Below are 18,898 nucleotides of genomic sequence, written 5' to 3' on the forward strand. Positions count from 1 at the left end.
TTTGGCAGGAGCCCCTGTTTTCAGGGTGTCCACGGCAGTTAGAGGAAGATCCTGCTCCTGCACATAAACACTGAAAAAAGAGGGGAGGGGGGGGGGGCAATGGTTGTTTTTTCTCTTATCGGCATTGGGGGCAGGAGCCAGTGCTGTTCTTCCCTCTGTGTGGCACTCAGGTGTTTGCAACTGTCCATCCCCCCTCTTCCTCCCTCCTTCCCAAAACTCTTTGGGCCCATCCTCACGGCCGATCAGATGCTGGGGAAGGTCGCTAGCTGTTGAATCACCTGGGATGTTGGCTGTGTTCCTTCATGCAAATCCTGGTTTTGGCCCTGCTGGTTCCACATCCTGGCACTGGCACTGTTGGCTGGTTGGCTGTATTGTCATCACCATCTTGAAGGTGCAGGTCCAGAGAGAGTGCCTGGATTTGTTTTGCACTCCTGAAGCTTGACACATGAGGGTGGCGCAGGGAACACAGAGTTGTGCATGGCGATGATTCAGTTGTTATTTGTGAGAGTTGGATGTGAGGCAAGGCAGTCGCCGTTTGAGCCATGATGTTTATTAAAAATAAAAAAAAAAGAAAGAATAGGGATGGAAGGTTGTGTGGCAGTGGCCGTCTTCATCCCCTAAGAACACACTCTCTGTTGGTTATATTTTTCTTGGGGTCATGAGCTTCGGATGGCAGTGGACATCTTGAAGGGGGGCCAATGGTGTGTGCATCCAAGTCCAGCTCGCAGCCATTTCATCACAGCTATGTGTTTCAACTTCTGGTGTCCATGTCAGGAAGATCAAATAGTGTGCTCATGCTGGGAAGGCTAGCAGTCATTTTTTGTTCTTTTCTCATAGCCACAATGAAAGGAAACTTCTGGAAGCATGGCAAGCAACCAGTGTGGTTTAACATAGCGTTTTCGCTTAACTCCTGTATGTATCTTTTGCATCTTCATGTTGACTTTTGGGGTTGTAATTATTGTCACCTGAAAGGGCACCAAGAGGAGGAAGCAGACACCAAGGTGGCTTTAGAAATGGCATGCACAGCAAAGGGTCTTACTGGCACCCCAACCAGTGGGATGAAGCTTGCTAAGCATCATGCCATCACAGGTCTTTCTGCCTGCAGCATGATACATCATGATGCATCTTTTCTGACTCTCAGTCTTCTTCCTATGATTCCAATTATTTGATACAGTTTTTAGGGTTCCGTACAGGTATTTATTTATTTTAAAACGTTTAAGACCACTTACCATCCTTCCTAAGTGGTGTACAGTTTAAAACATTTATAAATAATCAAGTTAAAAAACTAAAAATCAGAACATAACATAAAAATAAAATCAACACAATTTAAAAAATATGACATTAAAACAGAATAAAACATATGACATACAAATTTATCAACCAGTTTAAGACACTGTGCAACATAAAATTAAACTCCTTGATCCTTGGGGATGTTATAGTGTATAAAATTTTACTCTCATAAATCACAGGCCTGTTGAAACAAATAGGCTTTCACCAATTTTCTAAACTTCAGAAGGCAAGGTTCAGCTTTAATAGGTCCTGGTAAGGCAACAAGCCAGCTCTTGGACATAAAAAAGAGCTGCTCTCAGACTTCATCTAACCTTACTTGCTTGAAAGATGGAACACAGAGGAGACCCTGGGATTCTGATCTAAGACTCCTTGCAGGTTGATAAATTTTAAGTGTTGCATTAAAAAAAATTGAGAGGGCAACCTCATTTGTGCCATTGGAAACCAAAAGTAGTATTTTAAACGAAATGAACCAACTTACTGGAAGTCAATGAAGCTTAACCAAAACAGGAGTAATATGCTGTCTGATAGGCGAACCAGAAATTATGTGGGCTGTGGTATTTTGAACAAGCTGGATTGTCCAAAGGGTGGAATTTGGCAGGCCCAGGTACAAAGAATTGCAATAGTCAATTGAGGAGAACACCAGAGTATACATCGCAGTTTTTAAATCATCCTCACTCAGGATTGGGTGCAGCCTTCAGAGGAGCTGTAGTTTATAGAAAGCACTTCTACCTACTTTGGATATCTGGGCTCGCATTGTCAATTTGGAATCCATAGTTAAACCAAGATTACAGGCTTGCTTAACAATGGGAATGGACTCACAATCAATCGACAGACTCTTAGGAATATCTTCTGAGGGGACTCTTGAAAGGTATAAAATTTCAGTTTTCTTCATATTCAAAGGGAGGTCCATATTCAAAAGACATTTAGACAGATAACTCAAAAGTTATCTGTCTAACCCTCTCATTTATCAAAATGCGCTAAGGTGTTTTCACATGCGATAAGCCCTTAACACATGCGAAAGCACCATATCCTATGGTGTGATGCAAATCTGAAAAGGAGGAGGGGTTAGGGGCAGGCTGGGTTCACAATTAGATGAAGTCCTATTGCACAGCTTTAATGCTGATTTTAGCTACAATGTTTTCAGTAGCGTTAAGCTGTGTGATAGCTTGTGTTGTTTTGAAGCTCCTGGAGCACCAGCTTAGCTGAGAGAGAGTGAGAGTGAGAGAGACTAACTGTAATGGCCTCTCCCTAGATAGGTATTTATATCCCTATGGGAGGCCCACCTAGTAACTCAAGGTGAGGTTTAGGTATTACTGTAGGGGGTTAGGGGCCACTTTGACATTCAAAGTGAGACGTACAGTGGTCTCTTGTGAAATTTTGATGACCTTCGGAGTGAGGAAACTCACTCAAAGATGAGATTTGTGCAGTGTTCTCTCAACCTAGCTTGATGGACTCTCTACTTGGGTAACATCAAGCTAGGTGGAGAGAACATTGTACAAATCTCCTCATTCTAAAGGTCATCAAATCTTCACAAGAGACCACTGTTCTGTTCGTACGTCTCACTTTGAATGTCAGCAGTATGTAGTGAAAAACTGATGTCAAGACTACCTAAAATCCTACAGATAGGAGCAATATAAAAATTAAAAAGAGTCACTGATAAGGCAGAGCCTTGCAGGACACCAGTACTTAGAGGGTAAAAAGAGGATTTATCACTACCCAATACTGTCCTCTGAAAGCAACCAGAAAGACAGAACTCAAACCATTTCTAAACCAAATTATAGACTCCAATATGTTTTAAACATTTCAACAGTAAGACATAGTCAGTTGTATCAAATGCTGCAGTTTCTTCGAGAATATTAAGAAAATATCCTGCCCGTGATCATAACCTCAATGAAATAACTCAAATACAAAGAGCAATAATGTCTCAGTATAATGTGTTGATCTGAACCCATACTGTTATGAATCTAAAATATCATGCTCCTCTAGGAAATTTCCTAATTGCTTCATAAGAACATAAGATATGCCATACTGGGTCAGACTAAGGGTCCATCATGCCCAGCATTCTGTTTCCAACAGTGGCCAATTCAAGTCACAAGTACCTGGCAAGTACCCAAACATTAAATAGATCTAAAGCTACTATTGCTTACTGATTAATAACAGTTTATGAATTTTTGCTCTAGGAACTTATCCAAACCTTTTTTAAACCCAGTTACACTAACTGCTGTAACCACATCCTCTGGCAGTGAATTCCAGAGCTTAACTATGCGCTGAGTGAAAAAGAATTTTCTTCGATTTGTTTTGAATGAGCTACTTGCTAACTTCATGGTGTGCCCCCTAGTCCTTCTATTATCTGAGAGAGTAAATAACCAATTTACATTAACCTGTTCAAGTCTTTTCATGATTTTGCAGACTTCTATCATACCCCCCCCCTCAGTCAACTCTTCTCCAAACTGAACAGCCCTAGTTTCTTTAGCCTTTCCTCATAGAGGTACTATTTTTTCTAGTACCTTTGCTAAGAAAGGCAAATTAGAGACAGGACTCTTGTTCTTATAAACATTGACGATTGTATTGTTGTGTTCATGTTCAGGCAGGAAGAAAATCTGAGTCTCAGCTTATCTGTATGGGTTATATTCTATTCAGTGAACTCCTGCATTCTGATACTTCTTCATACTTGATCAGGTACACAGCTGGAAAATCTTAACCACTGGTTTTCTGGGCAAGAGGATTACCTCCTAGTTGACCCGCTATTATTTCACCATCCTCACCTGCTGTATCACCCCCGTGTGCTGCTATAGAGCCATCTGCCATTTTGCAGATAATCTGCAGTCATCATGCACCCTCCTCTAAATTTTTCGGGATGGTTGGTATCCAGCTGCATGTCGTTACCCACTATCATCAGCATGCAGCTCTTATTATCTGCTATACTGTCCTTACTGGTAGCCATGGTAGGGCAGCTCAATCTGACCAGTCCTTTGCAGATTCCAGCTGGAGGGACAGGTGTTGAACAGTGTAATGCCTTATCATTCCACTCCTTCTGATACACGGTCAGTAGACATGGCACAGATATTTTAATCCCTTGATCTTTCAAGCTCAGCAGTCCTGCAGTCCTTTTCTCTTCTTTGTGTCAGCTGTTTGCTTGAAGTCTTCTCTTTCTTTGTCTCAGCTGCTTGCTCACACCCATCGGAAGCAACATCCAGTTATCTTGCGGCTTTGACTAGTTTCATAGTGGAGGCAATATCTGGTCATTTCATGGCTCCACCTTTGTTCATGTTGGATAGTAATAACCACAGGGTGAGAGGGGGACCTCATCTATGCGCTCTTATTCGGTCTGTCCTAGGGACTAGGATTTTGTAGGACTAACAGCCAAAAGCCCTGAGGTGACTCATTCAGTATTTTCTGCTGTTTCACTTTTGCTCTTGCGGGTGGCAGGTTCTACAAGATGTTTGCTGTCACAAGAACGATAACAACCCTTGAAATTCCCATTAGTTCACAGCTCTTTTTCTGATACACAGTTATGATCAAGGGCATAAGACTCTGTGGTCTCACACTTATTGATGGAAATATGCTTGATTTGCTCTATTCATTTGCACTATCCTACATAGGGGTTGCTATTTTCACATTACTGGGTATTAGCACTATGGCTGCCTTTTTCTGCAATGGCTTTTCTTTGGCACTGGAGCAGGTCACTTGCTCTGCTATGGCTTATCTGGATCATATGGCCTTTTTTCTGACTGCACATGTATACCTGCATGTGTTCATGGTGACTTCTAAAAATCCGCTGTTATCAAGTCATGCATTGCATCCTGACATCTGTTTCTCTCCTTCGGCTTGTTTCTGACAATGGTGCACACATCATGTTGCCTTCAGGTGGCATATACGGTAAATGTCTGCATCTCTATGCTTGGCAATACCTTTAAATTTGCTATCATTTGTTTTGTTCAGCAATTCATTTACTGCATTTGGGCATCTGTTCTGCCACGCACTTTTGGAGCTGATTCTGTATAAGCTGCCCACTGCAACTTCTGATGCATCCTTAATTGTTCCCTTATTAATCATGCATGCAGTTATGTTGAGGGTGATAGAGTAGCTCTTGCTTCGCTGAATGTACATCACTTTCTCTGGACTGAGACATATAGCACACCATTTCTGAGTGTTCTGATGGTCTCCAGTCAAGGTGCTGGAGTCTATTCTTATCCTTTGCTTAAACCAGCATCTTTTAATTTTGTAACACATGACAAATTTTGTACAGCAGCAATTATAGATTCACTACTGCAACGCACAGTTATACATTATTTGTCGGGGCAGAAATTATTGTAGTGAAATAAGTAGCATTCATTTTGCAGTCAGTATGCTGCCTTTCAGGACTAGTGAACATAAGCACATCTCCTCCAGTAATCTGTGATGGCCTCCAGCAGTGGTAGCACATCTAAAGTGTTCCTTTTCCTTGCTCCTCATAGAAATGCATTTCAAATCTCTATGTCTTCACTTTATCTTTCACGCGCTATTGTCTCTGCTAATGACTGCTTGTTTCCAGGCTTGGCAGTCCTCCTCGAGGGTTATCATAGCTAAGGTTGCTACCTTATGCTAAATAATAAATTATAATTATTCCTTTGATTTCTCTGGTTCCAATGCTCTGCATTTTCGGTAGGTCTATCCTTGCACATCATATAATCTATTGTGAAAATTTTAAACCTCCACACCTGATTCTACTGGGCAGAAGGAAGTGTGGGCATCCAATATCCCACTTTGCCTTTTGCCCAGCAGGAATTTTCTTCTTTTTGATCACATGGTGGTCTTTGCTTCTTTCCTTTTCAGCACATCATCCTTTTTGTGAGCATAATATGTGGCATGGTTGCTCAGACTGGATCTGCATAGCTTACAGAATACAACAAGAACAGAGATTATTCTTCTTGCTGCATTTTCATTCCAGCTATCCTTGCCATAATTTAGCTTTACCCAGCAGACTCCTCACCCTAAATTACCTTTCAGAACTGTGCACAGTGAACTGGATTATACCTGTGCTGAAAGCCATAATGTCTGAGTTAATGGCTTGTCTCCATTATACTCCTAGTTTTCTCAGGGTCACAGCCAGTGCCTGCTTTTTGTCAGCTTGCCTCCTCTATCTGCACCAATGGTTCAGGGTGCACTGGAACTAGCTGCCAGTCATTGCCAAGTACTGATGCTCGAGTCATGTTGTTTCGGCAGGTTTTGCTTTGGCTTGCCTTTGGCAGAGTACAGCAAACCTCCTTTGCTTCTCTTGCTTTCCACCGGCGGAAGGCATTGCTGAGGAATAAGCCTGATGCCCTAGCAGAGCTGGCATTCTCACCGACAGGCTTTCCTTCAGTTCTAGTGCATACAACACATCTTTCATGAATATTCTGTACCTGTGCCCAAAGTGCTGAGTATACTATATCTTCCAATCTGTAGCCAAGGTTTATAAAGCGCATTTATGATCTATTATGCAGCTTGTTGTGATGTAATCTATATGCCAGTTACTTACACTGACCCTGAAAACTCAGGGACGCAAGGTATCCTTGGATGCTTCAAATTCCTGCTTAAAACGGTAACAGCTTCTTTTGTCTCTGGGACTTTACAGTTCTTAGGTTTCCAGCCTTGGCAGTGCCTCTTCAAATACACACCTTTGTGCTGCTAATATACTACCTGATTCACTAAGGGTTGCTCCTGTAGACCCAAAATGGGAGTAAAGCCTTAATGAATCTGGCCCATACCTTGAGCAGTAACTGCCCAGTGCCTACACCCTCCTGTGCAGGTATCACTGCCTCTACTGGATTTTAAGTCTCTCAGATTGTTAACTCATATCACAGTATCAGAACATTTTCAACCCAAAGTAAATGAAAATATCAGCAATAAATGAATGTGTTCAACTCAGCTGCAGACCAGGGACTGTGCTTGCCAGATGCTAGGTTTTGTTTACGGGGCTTTGGCATACACAGTAGATTAGGCCAGTGTTCCCTTTGGCAAGGTTTCTGCAGTAACACCATGATTTCCAACATTTTCCAAAAAAGTATCAAAAAAAAGTGCAATTTGCCTTAGTAACAAATAAAAAAAAACCACAGGTTACCTGAGGTAGATACAAAGCCCAGAGTCTCATGGATGCAAATGCCAGTTCAGGAAAGAAGTTACCAGGATGGTTGGAACTGATCAGCAAGAGAAAAACGGACTTGAAAAAAACATTTTTCAGGCCTTCTCACAAGCTGACAATGTAAGGCCTGATAGTCAAAGCGCATTCAGCGCTATTTAACCGGATATGTGGCTAAGTATCGGACGCTGAATATGCGCCTACGTTCAGCGACTGCCGCTTAGCAGTATAAGTCCCTTATACAGCTAACAGTTACACACACAAAAAGTATGCATGTTCTAGGTAGATCGGGGCGGAGACAGATAGCCGTATAACTTATATGGCTAACTACTGATTATTCGGAGTAGCCGTATAAGTATGTGTGTAAGTTTAGATGCGCTATAGAGAAGGTCAAAACTTAGGTAGACTTATCCAGCTAAGGGCTAGATTTTAAAAGCCCTGCGCGCGTAAATCCTGCTGGATTTACGCGCGCAGGGCACTCGCGTGCCGGTGCACCTATTTTGCATAGGCCGCCGGCGCGCGCAAAGCCCCGGGATGCGCATAAGTCCTGGGGGCTTCGTAAAAGGGGCGGGAGGGGCATGTCCGGGGGCGGGTCCGGGGGCGTGGTGACAGTTCAGGGGCGGGCCGGGAGGGCGGTCCCGAGTTCCCCGGCACTGCGGCCTGTGCCGGGGGATACCAAGGCGGCGCGCGCAAGTTACGCCTGCTTCAAGCAGGCGTAACTTGCACAACAGAGGTATGGGGGGGATTTAGGTAGGGCTGGGGGTGGGGTAGACAGGGGAAGGGAGGGGAAGGTGGGAGGACGCAGAAGGAAAGTTCCCTCCGAGACCGCTCCGATTTCGGAGCGGCCTTGGAGGGAACAGAGGCAGGCTGCGCGGCTCGGCGCTCGCAGGCTGCCGATTTTGCGCAGCCTTGCGCGCGCCGACCCCGGATTTTATAAGATACGCGCGTATCTTATAAAATCCGGCGTACTTTTGTTCGCACCAGTTGCGCGAACAAAGTATGCGCGCATCTACTTATTTAAGATCTACATCTAAGTACGAATATATACATGTATATTCAGCGGCTTCACCATGCTGCTGAACATACATCACAATTCAGCCGGATAAGTTCTAACCGGCTAACAGGCTCTCAAGGTAGGTTAGTATGTTAATTTTATATTTAGTTTAGTTAGCTATAACGCCAGAGTTATAGATAGCTTTCTTGAGAAGCATCAGGATGCTAACGTGCATCCTGATACTCCCAGGAACATGACTTAAAAGAGCATGTTGGCCTGAATAGCTCCCTCCCCCGAGAGCGACCACATTCCCAACAGTCTCTTGAGATCCCCTATCCTAAGCCCTGGCCACCTCTTGAGGTGCCAAAGTGGGAGGAGGTGCAAGTGGAAGGAGTTAATGGAAATGAGGGTCTGCTAGAGCACAATGCGGCAGAGTAACGCACAATTTAAAAATAAATGCACCTTATTTCAGTGCGTTCTATCCGTGTTAGCTTTGAGTTACTGGGGAAAATGTTTTTATGCACGGGAGGGGGAGAGAGAGAGATCAATCTGACATGCTGTGTATATCTATATATATATATATATATATATATATATATATATATATATATATATATATATATATATATATATATATATAAATAACTGTAACAGGGGACCCTTTCAAGTCAGGGTGGGTTTCGGTGAGGAGGAGTGCTTTTACATACACAGTCAGAGGCATTAACTGCTAATTTGCTATGCTAATTTAATATGACTCATGAATTTCTATCATTTGAGTCAATGAAAGGTACCAACAAGAGTAGCTGATTTGTTCAATGCAGGCTGTTTTACACCTATCATATGATAGGAGCAAAGGAAGAATATCAGATGCCTGGCGCCATTTTACAATTGGCCATACTGGGTCCAGAGCCTTAGGGGACACTCCGGGCCTCTACTAGACTACCAGGGCTATTGAAATAAGAGCCGGTGGGGGAAGGGGGGTTGGCTAGAATGGTGAGGCCTGGGATTGCTGGGAGTGGAAAAAAGGAAAAGATTTGGAGGAGGGGTGCCACATCACCAGGATTTTCACTGTTAATTTTTTTTTTTTTTTTACTTTGGTACCTCAAGAGGTGGCCAGGGCTTAGGATAGGGGATCTCAAGAGACTGTTGGGAATGTGGTCACTCTCGGGGGAGGGAGCTATTCAGGCCAAAATGCTCTTTTAAGTCATGTTCCTGGGAGTATCAGGATGCACGTTAGCATCCTGATTCTCCTGAAGAGAGCTATCTATAACTCTGGCGTTATAGCTAACTTTACATCAAATAATGTGGCTTTTGAATTTAGAGGCAAGCTGCATTATTTTATTTATTTAATTTCTATTGCACCTTTTGAGCACTTACATCTTTTTGGCTAGTAATAAGCATGTTGGTTGGTTCGTTAGCGCACTCATGGTGCCAGAGACAGAATAGCGTACAGTACTTAAAATACCACACATTATTGCTGCATTAGGCTATTCAACACACCATGTGGCAAATACCTAACGCAACTTGCAAAATGCCCTCCTAAGATAATAAGCCCTCTTGGGGAGAGACCTACCAACTGTGCCTGAATTTGCAACGCACCTTGAGCTCTGATTTGGAAAAGTGAGTAATTACATCTAAAATTAAATAAATCTACAATCCATATTTGCTCCAAGTTTAATTTTTAGTTTGCAAAAGCTTTTACAGCTCATAGAAAAGCTAGCAAAGTAAATGTCTAAAAAATGTGATGTTGCTTAGCAATAGAAGGCATCATGGTACAATGATTGAGGAGTCTGTATTACTTTCCATGCATTTTCAGCACAGATTCCAGAACTCTGCTGGCAAGAGCTTCCCTATTCAGCCAGAGGTCAAGTATTAAAAGGCAGCAAGTGGTAAAATACTAGTTTTGCATTCTAAATCTCCAGCAAATCATGTCAAACAATTCACTTTTTTTGTTACAAGAATATTGTAATGACAGTAGAGGGCAGTAGAGGGCATCAAGGTTGGATAAATCATACTTCAAATAGTATCAGAAAACAGCCTGATTATAAATCATTCACCATCATGCTAGTTTTCTAATGAGAGTTCAAAATATTTTGCTGATATCTCATACTTCAGCAAAGTGTCTGTGATTTCACTTTAAACTGCAAATATAATCAAAAGATATTTAAGTTCTGGGAAGCAACTATGAATTTAAATAGCCCACTACTTGTGATCCAAGCACTGTCGCAATGCTAATTAAAAAAAAAATACATATATATATATGCAACTTAAAAATATGAATTACATTAGTCTAAATTACACAGATCATTTTTTGCGCACCCTTCCCCACATTTCTCTTTGATTAGACAGGGAAATTTTCAGAAACCATTAACCTGGGTAAGTACTAATTTACCCAGGTAAAAGTGCTTTTAAAAACTGACCTCTCCCCATACAGCGAAAGGTATGGATGTTGTGTGACTAGGTAATAAAATCCGTGCTAAAATCAAGTTAGACTTTATCATGGCTTTCATTTAATATGCACATTAAAAAAGCAGTCCTTGCAGGATGCAGAAGCTAATGACATGCAAATAGACCAGGAATTAAAAAGGATGCTAAACTGAAAAAGTACTGTTTTTTGACCTTTTGTCCATTTGCATGCCAACCTGCGCTGAAAAGAAAAAAAAACCAAACAAGTGGCCTGAGCTTTCCACTACACCTGATGTGGCATGCCTGGCCATGCCAGGCCAAGCGAGTTGGCCCGGGAAGTCCTCCCTCCCTCCCTCCCCAGCATGCTGAATCCTCTCTCTCTCACACAGTAAAATTAAGTCTGGCCCAGCAGGTCCAGGTCATGGTCCCCCCTTCCTTCCCTTTCACCTTAAAATGAAGTCAGACTGGCAGGGCCAGGTCCAGGGCCAGCTCCAGTTCTGGGTCAGTCCTCCTCCCAATCTCCTCCTTCTCCCTGTGTGACATAAAAGCCTGTAGAGGCTGATATATGGCAGCGTAACATAAGACTTTGGTTCAGGCCTTTGGCTCACTCAGCTTATTCCAGAAGCCTTTGTGGTCTGACTTAACTGAACCTGCTGGTATACAATGAACCTTTCACTGACCTCAGACTCAAGAATTTGGAAGATATCTGGAAGACCTGTAGGCTCTGCAAAGCCTATAATTAAAGGTCAGGAGGTTATCGATGGCAGATGGCTGAAACTGCATTCTTTTGCTTATATGACTCCAAGAGACTCCAACTGAAATCAGAGTTTCTCCCTGCCCCTTGGAGATGAAATGATTGATCTATTGACAGAGCAAAGAATCTTCTGAAGAAGAAGAGACACCAAAAGCAAAGCTAAAAGAAAGGAACTTTTAAGGTGGGTGGGGATTTCTCAGGCTAGAGAAGGTCAGCTTATTACACTGTCATATTGCGTAAGTGATCCTCGTCACAAGCATTTAGCAGTTTGAATCTATATAATACAGCTTTTTACAAGATACTGAGAGAGACAGGCTGTAGGGCTCCTGTGTTGAAGTTCTGACGGTCTGTTTCTCCCAAGGATATGCAATAATAAATTTATATTTGCCTCAATTAAATTCCTTGTGGTATCCTTGTGTCCTGTAGCAGAGAAGCGCCGTTTGCACAGTCAGGTAATATATACAAGGCACCAATTGGCAGACAGCGAAGGCGTGAATACATTGTCAGTGAAAGGACCAATCCCCTTTCAGAAGGCAGACCTTTCAGAATGTTGAAAGGGGATTGGTCTTTTCACTGACACATGACAGTGGAGGGACCAAACCGCTGCCATTGAGGGAACAACCCCTGTCAGAGGATGTAAGATCTTCTCCAGCAGGAGTTCCCTAGTGGGGAGAGGGAATTTGGAGGGTTCGGTATTTCGGCAATGCCCAATTTAATTTTTTAAGGGGAGAAAGAGGAGGCTAGGAGGACCACTGACTCGGACCTGGACCCAGCCCTGCCAGGCAGACTTCATTTTAAGTTGAGATGGGGGGCGGGGGGGGGGGGGGTGTTGGGAGAACCAACCCGGACCTGCCAGGCCAGACTTTTTTTTTTAATTTGTAATTTATTGAATTTTAGCAATATAACAAAGCATACACTTTGTAAAAGAAAATATGATGTAGCAATCATACAGCAATAGAAACAAATTAAGGCAACAAACAAACATCTATTAGTCCCCAAATATAATGAGGGGAGGAGAAGGAAATAGAGAAGAGAATATAAGGAAAATCACATCTCAAGAAAAGGACTTAACCTGAAAAAACCCATTTACAACTCTCAGTTTGATGACAAATTAGACATGCTGATAGTGATCAACATTTGCTTTGAATCAACAAAAGCTTTTAACTGTTCTGGAACAAAAAAACAAAACAATCCTTATTATATTTGACAATACATTTGCAAAGATATCTCAGGAAAAAAGATGCCCCAATATCTTGGGTTTCCTGGCGCAAAGCCAGGAATCCTTTCCTACATTCCAGAGTAGTTCTAGAGAGATCTGGAAATATCCTCACCTTCTGACCCAAAAACAAAGCATTCAAATTTTTAAAATAACTTTTCATTACTAAAATCATGTTCTGTAAAAAAAGAAACTAATAAAGTAGTTCTTTCTGAAACTTCATAATTTGAGGATTCAAGGAAGGCAGTCAAATCACCATCCAAAGGTTGAAGTTGAGGTTGATTAACTGAGTATGATGGTAAAAAATAAACTTTATCAAGGGTAGAATCAGAGGAAAAAGCCAGGATATCTGAAAGATATCTTTTTAAAGTAACATGAGGAATTTCTCCCACTTCCCTTGGAAAATTTAGTAAACGCAAATTTAAATGTCTCAGTCTATTTTCTATATATTCAACTCTACTATTCAAGACACCAAAATCTCGAATAATAAACGCTTGTACTCCTTTAACAGAATAAATTTCTCCTTCCACTTCCTTGATTTTCCCCATCTCCTGAAATTATGAAGTGGTATTCTTAGCCATAGTGTCTACTTGATAAGACCCAGTAGTCTTATCAACTTTGAGGAACAATCCGAAAAAGTCTTCTCAAGACTGATCATTAGATCCCAAAGAGAGTCCAGTGTAACAACTGCCGGTTTCTCCAGAGAAAAGATGGTCACACTACATTGAAGACTCGGGGAAGAAACGATCTCACTCTCATCGGACACAGAGAAAGCCATGCCAAGGCCAGACGCTCCAGAGAAACCTCCTGATGCCGCCAAAGGTATCTGAGCAGGGCTACCAGTCGCCAAATCTCCCTCTCTCTCGGCTGACAGAATGTTCTCATCAGGATACATTGTCGAGGGTTCAGCCACGGAGCTTTGTGCAGCAAGCAGCAAATGATCATCAAGAGGGCTCAAAGATGTCTCTTCCAAGGCCAGATAAGCTCTCCTACACTCACCCTAGCAACAGGAACAAGAGCCCCAGAATCCGACATGGGTGCCAAGCATTGCTCAATAATTAACTGCCCCGAGGCTGGTAAAGGCTCCGAGGGATAAAGCCAAACTTTCCCTTTCCGTTTTGAAGGCATAAGGGGCTCTTACTGGGCTCCAAATATAGAATACAGGAAATAATCCACGAAAAACAGTGGAGCAGAAGCAAGGTTGGCATTCAGACTGCCATCTTTACTCCTCCCCCCCACCCCCAGACTTCATTTTAACATGAGAGGGAGAGGTACAACATGTATTTTATATACTGTACATAACATGAACTTAATTTTTAATTTTTTCAACGACTGATAGTGAGACATCTACTGCATTTTAGTTATATGTTTTATAGGGAATGACTAAGAGCTATTTTATATACTATACCTAACATAAGGCACTTAATTATTCAACAACTGAGAGAGAAAATCCATTCCTTTTAATTGTTTTAATATTTGTATGCTTTATTTTACTTGTATTTATTTGCCTATTGTATTTTATTTCCGCTTATTTACCTTACTTTTATGAATAATTGCTCTTTATTTTACTTTTATTATTATTTATGTTTTATACATGGAAACCGTTGTGATGGCCAGTCTGAACGATGGTATACAAGAGCTTAATAAATAAATAATAAGAAGAATAAATAAATAAAATTCTACTGAAACAGGACTATGTAGCCATATTGTTCATGTAATATATACATATATTCGTATTTATTTATATTTGATATCTCACAATACCATAAAAATCTTCAACACATTTACAATAAAATACAAAGTAAATTATTCAACATAGCATAATTAATACTACCTATAAAATACCCTCATAGTTTATTACCATCCAACACTCACAATAAACCCAGTCCTATGTACTTTTGGTCAAACAGCAATCTGGATAGGCAAACCCAACTACACTATCCAAAGATCTGCACAGTTAGCCAAATTCTTTACATCCTTATGGAATTTCATTTAATCCATCTCCTTAGGGAGCTTCAGGTCTCAATGTAAACACATTATTCAAATTTTAAAAACTGTAACTGTGAAATGATGCAATCATACCTTTCCCGTGAAGGCTCTGGTCATCTGTGATACCACTACATGTCCAATCAGAAGCCACAGTAAGGGCCACTTTCCCCATTCCATCCAAAAGCTCCACTCAAAGTCAGTGGTGTCCTAGAACATGGCAATAATGAATTTATTAAACTAAAAACCCCTAGAACATAACAATAATTAATATTTAAAACTAAAAACTGGAGGATAACTTTCAAACAACTCTGCAGAGCCCCATATATGAGCAGAGATCTATGACAGTATTTTATAATCCATACCTATCAGACACAAATGTTTAATAAAATATGTGCAATTCTACCCTGCAATATACGCACGTATGTATGCTTACATGCAAATAAATGCAATGCACTGAAAGCGAATATTTCAATGCTTCAAAACGTGCATACTTTCCCTAACAATTTAAAAAATATATGTACATATATTTTGTGTGTGAAAATAGAGTAGGACCTGTTTGTGATAAACCCGATTTATGTGCAGAAGTCAGTATATTTTAAAACATGTACGTTTAATTGAAATTATCAGTTTTCCAATTACTCCACCAGTTTGCCTGTTCCTTTTCCAAGTCATCGATACCCTTCTGGTTCTTCAGCCTGAATTCTCCCCAGTTCTCCCAGACCTCCCACCCAGACAATAATACACATTAAACAAATCTGATATCAATTACACAAGATAATTAGCAGATAAAAAACAATACAAGTAAGGGGGTCATTTTCAAAAGCAATCATACGCGATCACTAAATGGGGGCGGAGTCGGCCCCAGAAGAGAAGGAGTCGGGGTGGCACCGGGGCCAACGCTGCGCAGACATCACTGGCGGTGAAAGGTAAGGACCCTTATCACCGCCAGTTTCGCGCCGAATAACTACACCTTTTATGGTGTAGTTATTTGGTGCGAAAGCCGGCAGCCAGCACACAGCAGTGGTGCAATGGCTGCCGGCTTTCGTAGGCCCGCCCCCCGCGCCCCCGTTACCGCTGGATTTTCTAAGGTCTACGACCTTAGAAAATCCAGGCCTAAGTTGCCAAAAGTACGTACGTAAGTCTCTTATAAAATAGTAACTTACGTGTGTAAATGTTGGCCCCGCCCTGGAACACCAGATAATACATATATGCATGAAACCAAACGTATGTGCTTACTTTTGACTTTTATAATGTGAGAACAGGCTACTATTGTACATATATATGCTAATTTTTACACATGTAATTCACCCCATAGTGAGCAGCAATCAATATCTTGCCATTTCAAATTAGAGTGTATAAACCATAACAGTGATTAAGACATACATGAAGACAAGAGCGAGTATGCTTACCATAAACGGTGTTTTCCAAAGATATTGGGATGAATTAGCCATGATCTATGGGTGACATCATCCTGTGGCATCGAACGGACTTGTCTCTCTAAGCTAGTAGAGCTTTGAGCTCTACTGAGCATGTGTGGGATTTCCTGCACGGGTATTGCCTCAAGATCCTCTTCAGACTATATCATAGCTAAATATATAGCTAGGGAGTCAGGCAAGCATCTCATCACTACCTTATATACTCGGGTATAAATCGATAAATTTAAGTGTTAAAATTAATCTTAAAAAATAGGGTCACCTTATCCATGGGTCAATGCTAGTTTCCTCCTCCCCCCCCCCCCCATTAATTTTCTGACTACTATCCCTGGTCATTCACTCCTTCCCTCCCTCCCCCATGGTTATCCCCGCTCGTTCCCTCCTTCCCTCCCTCCCCCTCTCAATCACTGAACTTGCCCGCTGCTAGCAGAACGACTGGAGCTGCGGCTGTTCAGATGCATCCTCCCTCATCCCCTGCCAGGGCCTGATTGGTTCAAAGCGTGAAAATGGGACTCCGCGGGGGAAAAAGGGAGGATGCATCTGAGCAGCTTCAACTCCTGTCGTTGTCCTGCAAGCAGCAGGTGAGTTAAGGTATCGGGAGGGGGAGGAAGGGAAGGAGTGAATGACAGGGGATAGCCATGGGGGAATGATGGAGCAGGGCTGGTACTAGCTTTTCTGCTACTCTGTGCGAACAATTACTGTGCTGCCCCCCCCCCCCCCCCCCCCCGTTCATTCATTCTCTGTCCCAGGACCACCAAAAAAACACCCATCTACCTCCAGTGATGCAAACTTTAAAAACTGACACCATCTCCCCTCCCCCCTGAACCCATGGCTGGTGCAAAGCTATTAGGTGCCCTAGGCGAACCTTATAGCCTTGCACAATGCCCCCCGCCCCATTCCACACACACAGTTAAGAGTTATGCATTTATATTTTACATGAAAAATAGCAAAGTACAGTATTCTGAGGTAAAATATCACTTACATTATATTTACATGCACTGCTGTGATGACAACCAGAAATCACTTGGAACCCATATGGTATTAGGCCTATTGTAATGTGTGTTAGTGATGGACTTCACCCTCCAAAAGCCCTAAGACACTAATACACTTCCTATTAGGAGAATGCCTCACCTCAGTCACACATGTAGAACATAAACAGACCCTCACCAAATAATGAATAGGGCAACCATAAAGCAGAAATACAAACGCGCAGACAAAAACTGAACTGGAAATCACAAGAAGCTGTCACTGCTGCCGCATGGCTATTGGAGAGGCACCAATTGCTACTACTGGCATTGAAGCCCATTCTGCCGCCTCCTCTGTACAGGCCCTGTGGTACTAAACGTTTGCGGGACTTCCAGTTCCTCCATGCTGATCTCGTACATCATGAGAAAGTGCTATTCTTGCACATTCCCAAAAACAACATATACCAATCACTAACAATTCAAAAATGATTTATTTTTTATCTTTGCTGTCTGATCTTAGTTTTCTAATTAGCTGATCATAGGTGGGTTTTTTTTTCCATCTTCTCTTTCTTGGTCTTTTGCCAATTCCTTTAACAGGATCTCTTTTTTTTCTGTTTCTTCTCTATCCACCTGCTGCCTTCTCTTCTTCCCTCAAACGCACACTCAGGCTCTCATTCTCACACACTGTCTCTCTCTATCACACATACACACACAGGCACAGGCTCTCACATCACTGCTGTCTCACACACACAGCTCTCACTCTCAAATGCTCTCTCATACATAAATATACACCATTTCTTTCACATGCTGTCTCTCTCACACAAGCACACAGGCTCTCTCACTCTCATATGCTGTCTCACAAACACACAAGCTCTCACATGCTGTCTCACACACATACAGAGAGGCTCTCACATGCTGTCTCTCCAAACATTCAGTCTCATTCCCACACACATCTCTCAACTGACTCTCACACACACACACTCTACAGGGCCTCAGCCTCTCTCTCACCTCTGGACCTCCTTTTCGCAGGTCGCCGCAGGATGGGCTCTACAGTGGCCCTGATCTTCTCGGGCCCCACCCAAGATGGGATGTGCAGCGGCCCTGCTACAGGGCCTCCTCTTCTCGGGCTGCCACAAGGTGGGATCCGCAGAGGCCCTGCTACAAACATTACTCTTCTGCACACACCGATGCTCCTCCTCCTTCCTGCCCATGCGGCTCCAGCAACATTCTTTCCCTTTCTCCAGATCATCATCAAGACATCTGCAATAGATTTGTTATCTCTAACAAAATTCCCTGTAGATGTTAAGTATATGGATGAAACAGACCCCAGGGCCTGATGACATTAGCGGAGAATTTTACAAAGTTTTGAGTGATCTGCTTCCCAAACTACTTAGAAATGTTTTTCAAGCCCTACTGGAGAAGGGGTCTTATCCCAAGGGAGATAATATGGCCCAGATTGTAATTATCCCTAAAAAAGGCAAGGATCCTACCTTACCGGCCTCATATAGGCCCATATCTCTCTTGAATTTTGATCAAAAATTGCTAGCTAAGATCTGGGCAGATAGGTTTTATTACCTAAACTAATTAGCTCAGGGCAAGTGGGATTTGTATGGGGTAGATATGCCCTCACAAATGTCTGTTTGGTGATGACAGCAATGACCCATTTCCGACAAAACCAGGAGCCCTTTTTGGTCATCAGTTTTGACGCTGAAAAAGTGTCGATAGGGTGGAATGGGATTATTTATTCACAG

General features: G+C 42.2%; 1 protein-coding gene across 5 annotated transcripts in view; it reads right to left on the reverse strand.

Moving 5' to 3' along the window:
- The window catches only part of HHAT (hedgehog acyltransferase), a 598,180-nt gene that overhangs the window by 539,921 nt on the left and 39,361 nt on the right, over positions 1 to 18,898 (reverse strand). For 4 of the 5 annotated variants that reach the window (XR_003855353.1, XM_029593286.1, XM_029593285.1 and 1 more), the window contains one exon: positions 14,843 to 14,956. Coding sequence is in view for 4 of the 5 variants with exons in the window: in XM_029593286.1 (XP_029449146.1) it covers positions 14,843 to 14,956 (114 nt within the window). In the remaining variant the exon portion in view is untranslated. Of the gene's footprint in view, positions 1 to 14,842; positions 14,957 to 16,158; positions 16,258 to 18,898 lie in introns of those variants that run through there. The other variant, XM_029593287.1, reaches the window with a different exon arrangement.

The sequence above is a fragment of the Rhinatrema bivittatum genome, chromosome 3 (assembly GCF_901001135.1).
Source record: "Rhinatrema bivittatum chromosome 3, aRhiBiv1.1, whole genome shotgun sequence".
In the NCBI taxonomy this organism is placed as follows: Eukaryota; Metazoa; Chordata; class Amphibia; order Gymnophiona; family Rhinatrematidae; genus Rhinatrema; species Rhinatrema bivittatum.